This window comes from Saccostrea cucullata, unplaced genomic scaffold, assembly GCF_032062105.1.
Source record: "Saccostrea cucullata isolate Sc308-1 unplaced genomic scaffold, CSIRO_AGI_Scuc_v1 ctg468, whole genome shotgun sequence".
Taxonomy (NCBI): Eukaryota; Metazoa; Mollusca; class Bivalvia; order Ostreida; family Ostreidae; genus Saccostrea; species Saccostrea cuccullata.
The window spans coordinates 451038-463042 of record NW_026926068.1 but is presented as its reverse complement, the minus strand read 5'-3'; the positions used below and the strand labels follow the sequence as shown (position 1 = coordinate 463042).

The 12005-nt window shown below is 33.8% G+C and overlaps 1 protein-coding gene across 8 annotated transcripts in view; it reads left to right on the top strand.

The window, feature by feature from the left end:
- LOC134270668 (plasma membrane calcium-transporting ATPase 2-like) overlaps nt 1-12005 on the top strand; it is a 53717-nt gene that overhangs the window by 17620 nt on the left and 24092 nt on the right. For all 8 annotated transcript variants that reach the window (XM_062752907.1, XM_062752911.1, XM_062752909.1 and 5 more), the window contains 4 exons: nt 3041-3254; nt 6036-6215; nt 8563-8808; nt 11315-11440. In XM_062752907.1, the coding sequence (XP_062608891.1) occupies nt 3071-3254; nt 6036-6215; nt 8563-8808; nt 11315-11440 (736 nt within the window). In that variant the 5' untranslated portion in view covers nt 3041-3070. The remainder of the gene's footprint in view (nt 1-3040; nt 3255-6035; nt 6216-8562; nt 8809-11314; nt 11441-12005) is intronic.

The following is a 12005-nucleotide window of genomic DNA, read 5'->3' as shown; positions in this document are numbered from 1 at the left end:
GTCTTAATAACATTAATTAGCATTTCTTAAAAACTCTATGACTTGTTTCTTTTTAAAAAACTTGCCATGGATTGAGGGCTTGAGACACCTTTCATTGATTTACATTATGCTGTTTTTTCCACACTAAGGCGTCAAACTCGCTTGTTAAGCAATACAAGCTTATTGTTATGCAGAAAGAAAGGGAGAGAAAATTATATACAGTATAATTATACAATACATACATTTTTTAAGATACATAATTTACATATTTTCAGTAATATTTTTGCTCCACTTATTGTAGGACTTAAAAATTATGGTACACAAATGACCAACTATAAAATGAAAATAGTAAATACATGTAAAATAAAATATTTTATAAATGTTATATATAGTATAATTGATGATTAAGTCAAATGCTTACTGACATTTTTTCATACTTATTATTAGGCCATATTGTTACACACGGGTTATGACTGGTTGACAGGGGATGCTCAGTCCTCCATGGCACCTAATCCCCTATGTAATGTTTTAGAGATCTGTGTTTGCTGGACTCCTGACTTGTTGTGTTTAATTGACTTTTGAGCTTGTGTGAATACTGTTTTTATCTCAGAGTCCATGTATTACATTATGTTTAAATATAGGTATTTAAAAAGTTCATATACACGTGTAGTGATTTCCTACACAGAAATCTTTACATTTCCTGAGTATAGGGAGAGGTTTTGCTGGCTGATATGTAGGGATGTATGTTAGCTGTAGGTCTGTTTTACAGGGCAGTGGTTAATTGTATACAGGCACCTGTTGAGGAATTTTACACCAGTTGAACAGATTAAACAAAGATTTATGTAAATAAAGTTATATTTTTTGACATTTTTCAAGAAAATCATGACTGTCTGTGGGGCTAAACAGTAATTTTTCACAAATTATTTTTGAAGATCAATGGCTTTAGAATATTAAAAGACAAAGAGAAAAATCCTTTGCAGGTTAGGTGGAAAAATTTGGAAATGGTTTGTTGACGTCAGGTGAATTTCAGTTTTTTTAATGCCAGTTCATGATTTAAAATGCATCTGTGTACTTTTGTGTTAAATTTATTCTCGGAAACATTTACTGTAAATATACTTACATTAATTTTTTTCCCCTCCCCATTATGACGTGTGATGTAATATTGTTTTACTTTTTCCGCCCTATCTTCCATTTACAGTGACGTAAAATTGGCAAGGCAAAAAAAAAAAAGTGCATGCACTGTGAAAAAGATGTATATCTAATGTTCATTTTGAGCTGGTACAATTAAAATGTTTCTTATCGGAACATGTACATGTATTCTCATCTGGATGATGGACCCTGATTAATTGCTGCAATTAGTAGATACACATTAGTTTTTAAATTAGTGTGTGGTTGAATTTGCTATTTTGTCTACAGCAGTTGTGCATAATTTGTAATGGAGATCAGGAAACTTGCATTAATATTTACAAGTTAAGATGTTGATTCGTTGAACCTATCAAACAAGCAAAATGAATCAAATCAAGTGTAAAAAAATATTGTAAAATCGTACTGTACATTTGTATGGGAGCCAGAAACTGAAAAGAGTTTTTTAACAGGGACTGATGCACACTGAGTAACATATGAGTTATTTGGTAGCTAGAATAAGAAGCATATGTTTGTACAGTGTCGGGTTCTGAGTCTTGTTGTGTATTAGCATTCCTTTCCACTTTGTGACAAAAGGTATTGTAATATAAACTGTATGTTGGACAACAAACACTTACACAGACATAAAACGTTAGATATTCCTGTAAGGTGGGGACTTTCTGTATTATATGTTTCTACTTGAGAGGCTGTTGACCTAGTGTTAACTTTATTGTACTGAGAGAATTCTGTGTTTTGGGTTACATCTTCACTCTTCCTTATTATCTTGAAGTATTTGTGTTTGTATGGATTCCTGTGGTTTCTGAGGTAACAGGAGAGAGTTCCTATAGGTTTGGTCCATTTCAGCTTTAACAGTAATGATTATATAGTAAAGAGGTTCCATGTCATGGAATTCTGTATCAGATAGCCCCTTTCCACATTCCCTTCCTCCGATGCAGATGTAGTGTACTGCATGTCTGCATGGTCAGACTCCAAGGACCCAGTGTAGGAAAGGATCGAACATCTAGTAAGGGAAGATGGAGGGGGTCTGAAAATTTTCCAAGAATGATTGATACTGAATTTTGAAATTTAAGTGGGGTGGGGATGGTGATTAGCTTAAATCCACCACTGTAATGCAAAAATTTTGAGGAGCTAGCTTACTTGAAAGGGTGCACTCATGAAGCTGATGACGGAACTCTTGTCAGTTCATGTGTCGTTAGTCAGGTGAAATAGATATATAAGTTATTGTAAGTTCATCAATTCTCAAAAGATTGTGACATGTTTATACTTGCTCCTCATAGAATGATCTATAACTGTACACTGATGAATGCATCAGAGCGAGATGTAACATTGGAAAAGTGTTTAATGTCACCAAGTTTAATATTAGTGCTTACAGTGCATTAGTTAGACTGGCGTCACAAAGTTGTTTATGATCTATCTATGGGGAGAAATCAATTGATGAACTTGACTTCTGTATTGATGAATGGTGTAGGAGACAGTATTTTGAAGTTTTGACTTTTAAAACTTTTTGATCTATATTTGTTAAGTTCCACCAGTTGATCACTTCATCCAAGATTGAATCTCTGCATCTTCAAATAAATGGAAATTTGTGGGAATTGTGTTTCTATCTATTCATTACTCAGAAACTTGGAGATTTAAAAATAACACAGTGTACTGTAATGCTTAGTCTTACAATTTGTCCCTCACGTTCATGTTTCATTTAGTCCAATAAATGACAACTACGGTAGATTGATAATTGCTTTCTCTAATGCGAGTGATATTTTTTACAATGCATTATTACTTTAAGGTAATTAATTATGGATGAAAAATATTCGGTTTTATGATGTAACAAGTGCATTGATTGAGTATATATTGTCGCAGAAGAAGCCCAAATATCTGAGAGAAACCAATAGATTTAACAATGCATCCTTGTGTTTTTTAGGACGTGGGCACAGTGGGATAATTGACAATCATGTCGGAGGACCAGGTGGACGGATTGGGCATGTCCCGGCCCAGGGACGCCAACTATGGGCTGGACGTGATGGATCTCCGTAAAATCATGGAGCACCACAAACATGAAGGCTACGAGTACATACAGGAGAAGTACGGCGGAGTGTTGGAGCTATGTAAACAACTATACACCTCACCTAACGAAGGTAAAAGGATCAAAATGTGTCTGTCATTATGCAGTTACTGTATACAGGGAAATTTTTGCTCTCGTTTTGTTTCTGGTCCTTTTGCCCTCTTCATGATTGATAAATTTAAAACAGGGTAAATTCAAAAAAGACATCATAATTTTTCAAACAGAGCTATGACTGGGCAAATTTAAGGGGGCAAAAATTGTTTGCAAGTGCGAAAGGACTAAAATAACGCAAGGTGAAAATAACCGTTTATACAATATTGCCAGTCTCATATCAAGAGGTGAAATGCTGAGCATATCGTAATTCCCCCAAAGTCAGTGTTTCGATATGGAAATAACCTAAACCTTTGAAAAATCTTTCCATAATTTGAAATTTGGTAAATTAGTTGGTGTAAACATTGTTCTCGTCGATTATAAGGTCATGCTCACATGCTCACATCATCTTGCTGTTTGTCATAGACATAGCACAACCTAGTGGTAGAAATGATCAAGGAGTACATTATGTATACATTGGATATTAATTTACAAACCAGGATGGCCAAGCAAGTTCTCTGGAGGTTTTTCTGCTGGTATAAGGAATTTTCTCTTGTGTGTTAGTGATTTTGAAGCCTGTAGTACAAAGTACAAAACAATAACTCAAAACCAAAATTTTCTCAGTGTGTTTGGAAGCTAGCCTTAGTAGCAAAAATTTTTGAAAACAATACATAAAAAATTATAATTATAGTGTTGGTTGAATGCATTGGATCCCTGCCTTCTTTTCCATGCTTTGATATATTGATTGACCTCCACTTTGTGTATAGACATATGGCATGTTGGTTGTACAGCAAAACTCCTCAACGGCAAAATGTGTTGAAAAAACTAGACACTTTCTGGCAGGGCTCTGATGGGTTTAGTGTATCAAGGATGTAGAAATAAAATAATGTAGGAATATTTTCTCATCAAACATCTAGTAAAACCAAATTGTTTAGGTACCTATTGAGATGATAACCCCCCTGTCAGAAATGTGATGGACTGGAATTCCAAGATGCAGGAAGTTTCTCATGCATTGCCTTCCAAGTTAATGTACGTAATTTTTCTGAATTCCCCATTATAACCATACATGTAATATGACTGATATATTGTCAGCCTCTATTTTTTCTTCCAAGTCAAGGTAGTGATACAAACTAGTTCACTTCCTGGGATCCAAAGGAGTTTTCTTTGGCCATAGTCTATTCATGCTATATGATTTATTTCCCATGTGGGAATTCATAAGTTTTGATTATGAACCCAGAAAACCTGCAGAGAAAAAGAAAACTGGAAAATCAGAAGAAAAAAAAAATGACACCCTTTATAATCTCATGGTCACAGATTTAGTAAATCAGTTGAACAAAATATTTTATCCTAGTAAATGTTTTATACAATTAAGGCTCAATTGAGTTTAGCAGTCTTATATTTCAATTGATTTGTTAGTGATCTTTACTGTTTGTGTAAAACGTTCAAGTTTACTGGTAAAAATCAATTAAAATGGTTATTGCATTTAATATCAGAATTTGGCTTTCAATTTGATGCAGTCAAAATTTTGTTCCTTTCTATTAATTACAAAAACAAAAAGATGATGTACAAGTTTTAAACATTGCATTTAAATTAGATATTTGATATATGAAGAAGTGTCTTCCAGTATAAAATATTGATATTCTTTTCATTATCTAATGTCGTTTTATGGGAGTTTAGTCATAAAGAATCTAGCTATTAAAATGATGCAACCAGGCAAAAAACCCTAACTATCAATTTGTCACTCTAATGATTTGATGTTCACACCGATTGGAGAGAAAAAAGGAACGCTCTCCATCGGAATAATAAATCCCTGCTGGCTTGTGATGTATAAGTGAGTTGAGGAGTTTTTCTGGGGGATAGAGAGAGGTGCTCTGGTCAGGAAGTGTTTGGGGGGCTAGTGTCCTAATGATTGTTCAAGGTTCGTTATTAGCCATCGACTCTTCTTGCAAACCCAATTGTTCCTACCAAAGCTTGTCACAGTCGCTGCATTAATGAAACTTCCCTACCAGCCAAACACGCATTGATTATTTTTAATGAAAATTTTTTTGGGTCTGGATCAATGGCGTTCTTTTTTTCGTCATTACTTAATATACTTTTAATAAACACCTCAATCTGGTTTATTGGAAGGTGAGATGCAGAAAAGACTATATAGAACGATGATTAATATAAGGAGCTAGTAGGAGATTGGCACAGGTTGAAAAGAAATGTCTGCTCATTTACTTCCCTAATTCAGACAGCCAGGCAAGGGTTTACAGAAGTCCAGTGCTTTTAAATTTGATTGCGTCTTCTGTATGTGAAAGAATCTGTCAATCCATCAAGCCTATAATTAGAGCTCTAACCACTGAGAATCAGTATGCTGGTCACAACCAGAGAACTTGTTGTAGCCTAAGTAGAGAAGAGACTGGTAAAATTCTAATGAGTATCAGAGATTGTTTGATATAGAACGGCATTTATTTGGTTGAGACAAGGTCTTTGAGAAGCAGAACTGGTAAAATTCTTATGAGTATCACATTTCTTGATATAGAACATCAGTGTGTGTTTTAAAGACAATGTCCTTGAGAAGTAAAGGATGAAACATTTGAATCTATAAATTTTGATACAGATATTTCATTCACAATATAAATATATTAAGCCAAATAGAATGAAAGTCACTTCACTGCTATCATCAATTCATTATTTGCATGTTTAAATTACTGTGTGTTTCATTGCAAACCATTTGTGAAACTTTGAATATGAATAATATCTGTTAACTTTTTGCTTGTAGGTATTTCTGGATCCCCAGTAGACCTTGAGGACCGGCGGAAAACATTTGGGTCCAATGTGATTCCTCCCAAACCCCCCAAAACCTTCCTCCAACTGGTGTGGGAGGCCATCCAGGACGTCACCCTTATTGTTCTTATTGTAGCTGCTCTTATCTCATTAGGATTATCATTTTACCCCAGATGTGAGTGCATAATGAATCCTCTGATCAATTGATTGATTGATTGGCAGTGGCATTTCAGCTATAGATCAAAGTTGATACCAAAAAATTGAAAGGTTTGGTCTGCAAGAAGCGAATTTTGTTCATTATTGTTTGGGATTTGATCCTGGATATTGGCCAGGGTAGGTTAGTCGTTAGGACACCTGACTAGTGATAGAAGGGGTCCTGGGTTTGATTCCTTGTCTAGCCTTGAATTTTCTTCTTGCCTGTCACATATATCTGATGGTTCTAGTCCAATAGAACAAGTTATGATAGACCGTAAAACTAGTTACAAGGAAATCTGTGACCTTCAATGGGCCTTGAAAATGATTACCCTTTTTCAATTTTGTTTATCATAGGCTATTATAAATGAACTAGAAAAATTTATGATAGATAGCGGCACCAACAAAACACCAGAAGGAAGTTTTTTGGTTATTTTTCCCCAATATACTTCCAATGTATCGTTCATAGTCTTACTTTTAAAGTGTATAGGCATGTTTTGACAGAAAATATTTATTATGTATTGTAATCAGTCATAAATTTTTAAGGACACTTTTAGCCCCATGATAAACTAGTGGCAAAAACTGAAATCCATCACTAAGCTAGTTACTGAAGTATGACAAACAAAGTTATATACCATGTTAGGTCCAATCCTTGCATCTTGTCTTGTACTTAAGTTTACCATGTTTACAAGCATATAGAGTGCTGCAGTCAATAACTAAACTAATTTACCTAAACAGACAGAATTACGGCGGAAAAGATGTACGGCATTTGTTTTTTTTCCTGTTTATTGATTCGACGTAACAATCTCGTCAAATGAACTGAACCTGTGGATGCCACAGCAACAAGGACTTTAATAAGTCGGCAAAAGAGGAAGTGTTTTTTCTAATAACACGCAACACAGAAAACACTGAACCCAAAGTCCAATAAGTTTCCTATACTTTACGATTTATACCCACATTGATTTATTGCTGTTATATTCGTGTAGGATATTGCTGCTGGAAGTCTAAAATCTCATATTAACTTGCCCTTCAAGAAATAGGTATATAGAGGCAAATTAAGGTTTGCGTGATAGCTGATCTGAAACACAATCTTCTTGATTTTCTATAGAAATGTTTCTGTATTTAGCAACCACCTATATATATATATATATATATATGACTGGAGATTATATGCCAGTTAATTTTCTTGATAGAATAAATCTGAATTTATCACGTTCACTCTTCAAAGAGTCGATATAGCTTTTAGGATATGGTTTTCATATCCACAGTTGTGATGACAATTGTTTTTTGCCTGAATTTGATCAAGTCAAATGTAGATTTACATATTGTGAAATTACGTAAAATATGAAATAGCTTTTTCAAATGAGTTTAAAAGAATCTGGCCATGTTTTATGATTTGATTTGATTTTTTAAAGCCAAAAATTGAACTTGTGTGTGTTTTATCCCCTTGCCAAGTGAAGGCTCAGAAATAAAATTGTCTCGTTGGATAAGAATTCATATCTATCCACAATCCATGGAAGATCCTTTATGCACAGAGAAAGAGATGAAATTCATATCCCCCCCTATATATATCATATATATGAGCAATCCTGTCCATTCATCTTTAACCTTTTTAGTCTGTAATTTTATTCCAGTCTACATGGTATAGTTGCAAATCACAGGATCACAGTTTGTGACTATGAGTATTGATAAAGAGATATAAATTGCATCATGTTATTCCAGATGGGCATATCATATATCCCCAGTGATGCACTTCACTGTGATATATAGTCATAAATGTTGGTTTTTGCCACTTTATTTGGAAATGTGATTATTCAGTTCCATATTTACTGCCTCTAATTATTATATCTCTAAATTCAGTGAATTGCTGCTAAGTTGAATACAATTAAATATCTCAGATCATAATCATTTTAAAGTGGCATATTAAGAATTTTACCCAATAGGTCAAGTTAATGTAGCTATCTCCAGAAAGATAACATATGATGGAGTTTTAACAATTCTCAAGACAAATCATCTGTAGAAATTCAGAAGCTACTTGAATCTTGCATATTGTATAGGTTTACAAAAACAAAACTGCAATGCATTCGAAATTAATTTTTACTATTTGCAAGTAAATTTTGAAAGTATTTATATGTTTATTTATCAATTAAAATGTATTTCATATGTATTCTTACAATTTTTTTTAACAAAAGCAAAAGAAAATGCAGTGACATGTAAGGTGATATAATTATGAGGCTAACCTGGAATATAAATTTTTTGGGTTCTATTTTTAGCAGAGCAAGGTTGTGGCAATTCCTCGTGTGTAATTTTTTTTTGTGTTCTATTTTTAGCGGAGGGGGAGGGTAGTGATTCGTCGGAATCGGAGGCCGGATGGATCGAGGGTGTGGCCATTCTAGGAGCAGTGGTAGTGGTGGTCTTAGTGACAGCTTTTAACGATTATCAAAAAGAAAAACAATTCCGCGGACTTCAGAGTAAAATCGAGCACGAACATCAATTTTCTGTCATCCGAGGGGGACAGGACAAAAATATTCCAGTCGGAGAAATTGTGGTGGGAGATATAGCTCAAGTTAAATATGGTAAGCTATCACAAGGAAAGGCGGGCATATAATGCAAAGTATTTTTAGGCCCTGCCATGAAAATGGCAAGGGCATATAGTGTTTATCATGCCCGTCTATTATCCTTCCATCATTCCATTGTCCTTTCCATCATACAGTGTTTCTCTTATTGTCAAAAAACTGTTCAAAGAAATTTCTATAGAACCATATTAGTAAGAGCTATTCAACAGACAAATAGAAGTGAGGGAAGTCTTTCTGGATATTACGTGGAGTTGTTTGAGATTTACTCAAGAAATATTTTGTTTTGGTGGAACATTAATAAATATTTGTTTTGATTTCATTAGTGTACTGGGATCATAATGTTTCATCTCTTTTGTCCTCATATTTTTCTAAAGGATGTATTTGAATCAATTTGAAGAAACACTTCTGTACTGTGCATATTAGTGGGTATCCTGAAATTTAGCATTTTTTCTATAAACCTGAATTTTCTAAGCCAAAATGATGGATGCCAATACACAATTGCTTTAGAAAAGCTCAGGTTAACCAAAGAATTGAATTGAGAGTACTTAATAATTGCTGCACTTAATGCAATGAGGGGTTGTTGTGTCAGAATTAAAAGAAGCGAAGAGGAAGGTGTGACCCAGACTTAGTACATTTTAAGATGCGGGTAATTTTGGTTTTTACTAAAAGACTTGTAAAAGAGCTAAGGGGAAAGATGTTTTTTTTTTTTTAACTGAAGCATTTTTTTGGTTCATTTAAAGTTGTTCAATTAACTTCTTCAAAAACCTTTGAAAATAGACATTACAAAATCAAAAACTACAATTTTTTTATAAGAACTATTCATGAAAAAGGTTTTCTGAAATTATGCATATATAAACAGATTAAGTCATATAGGATCTATTCATACGTGTAATATTATTGGTGTAATGGAAGTTCTGCTATGCATACACATGCGGGACGTGTCATAGTCCTAATTTCAAAGCGTAACGAGAATGTCTTTGTGGACTTGAGTGAAGATGGTGATATTCAGTGTCGCTGTCAAATCAAGAAAGCTCTGCAAGCTGTCCAAGGCATTGCTCTTCATTCCGAAGTAATGGAACACACTTAAATCGTTGACTGCAATATAAACAGAGGCATTAGTCGGAAGTTCACTCTAAGTATAACACGAGGCATTACTAACAGGCTGAATGGGAATTTATTGATCCCGAAATCCCGCTCAATCCGAATTTGATTTTCCGTCCCATGGGATTAACTGTTGAAAACTACAACAGACTAATAAATAGACAAAGATGGCTTCTGTCACTTTTATGTAGGGTTTATCTACCAAAGAAGAAGGTTGGGGATTGATTTTAATGAATCAAACCTCGCTTTACATTCGCATTATTTGAGTCGAGTGCTTCTTAAAGAAAGCCTCTTTTTATTGTCTGCTGTAGTCTTTGTGTGGAAATGTCTATACAGCGTTATGTATCGATATTATGGCTGCATATTTTGTAAACGATATTCAAATCTGAGAATTTTGTCTTTCCAACTTGTAGGTATAATGTTTTTTATGCACTGAACACATGTACAGGGATTTAAATTCTGATTATTACACGATGAGAACATATAGGGACAATGACTAATAAGGTTGTTTTAAAAAGACAAACTGATAAAAAAAGAGAGAGGTCCATAGAGTTAGCTACATGGCTATATGAATATAACCTAAGGTTCTTTTTTTTGGCAGAATAAGCATGATAAGTGTATGCAATGAATAAATCATTTTCATATTTTCATGTAGGTAATTTTTTTTCCACATTTGATTAATTTATTGTATGTACTTATTCAAAAATATTTAACAGAAATTTTTCACAGCAATTTTAAAATTCAATATATATATATATAGACATATTCAAAAGCATTTCAAGAAATCTACACATTTTCTTTCCTCAGATTGAATAGATATAGTGATTCCAGATGTATGACCCTGTGGAAAAAGTACATTAACAGTTATGAACGAGAAACCTTGGAAATTTGCAAGACAGTTAATCATCTGTCATGCAGTTGAGAAATGATGCTGGATAATGGCAATAAATAATATAAAAAAATTTCCCTGAAGTTATTTCATTTAGATATCAATACAATATCTTATTTTTATCCATTCTAAACAGAAATGAATTGTTTTCCAAAGGTGACAAATTATGACAACCTGGAATTTATTTTCCACCAAAATGCATCGTAAGAACTGACAAATACTTGGAAATTAAAGTAATAGATGCATTATGTTGTGTGAGAAAATCCATATTTGTAATGCAATTTATTTGTCAGTGAGCGAAGCACTACCAAGTCCCATGTGATGTCTCCAGAAACTGCCTTATTTTATTACAAAAATTGCAAAATGACGGGTTTTAATTCCACACGTGGGCCGACAGCAGCCTTTTTGAATTGCTCATTGCGATGTTTATTGTTAATACTATTGCAGTGTTACGATCTTGTTTGATATTTTTCATTACTTCTGTTAAAATTTTTTTGTTTCTTTTTCTCTCTTCAGGTGATTTGTTGCCAGCTGATGGATTATTAATTCAGAGTAACGATTTGAAGGTCGACGAGAGTTCGTTAACGGGAGAGTCAGACCACGTGAAGAAAGGGGTCAAAACTGACCCCATGATGTTCTCAGGTGAATTGAATCTACGGAGAAAATAACATCAAAGATGAAATCTTGTGTGTTTCATCTATTGAAAAACAGTCATTTACCAAAAAATTTCTCTAGATTGAAAATAGAAATGATTTATCTAAATTTGTGCTAGAAGTTCATAGATTTTATTTTAGCTCACCTGAACAAAGGACTCGTGTGATCTTTTCTTCTGATCAATATGTGTTGTCTGTCTGTTATCTTTTTACATTTCGGATTTTTCTTCAAATCCAAGACCAATTTAATCTATATTGGCACAAAACATCTTATGGTTTTTCAAATGAACATGATGAAGAGCTACTTGTAGTTGCCCTTTTGATTGAAACATTGAAAAGAAACGGGGTGGATGTCTTTAAAAAAATTTTCTCAACTGAAACAAATGGTCCATCAAGGATGAAACAGAGATTGCATATTATTATAAACAAAGCCTTGATTGTTAATATCATGCCCTCCCTGGAGGTGGGTGGTGCCACAATAGGAGATCAAAGATTAACATAGGAATGAATATATATAAACCTCAAAAATATTCTCTTCAATTAATTTTTTTTAA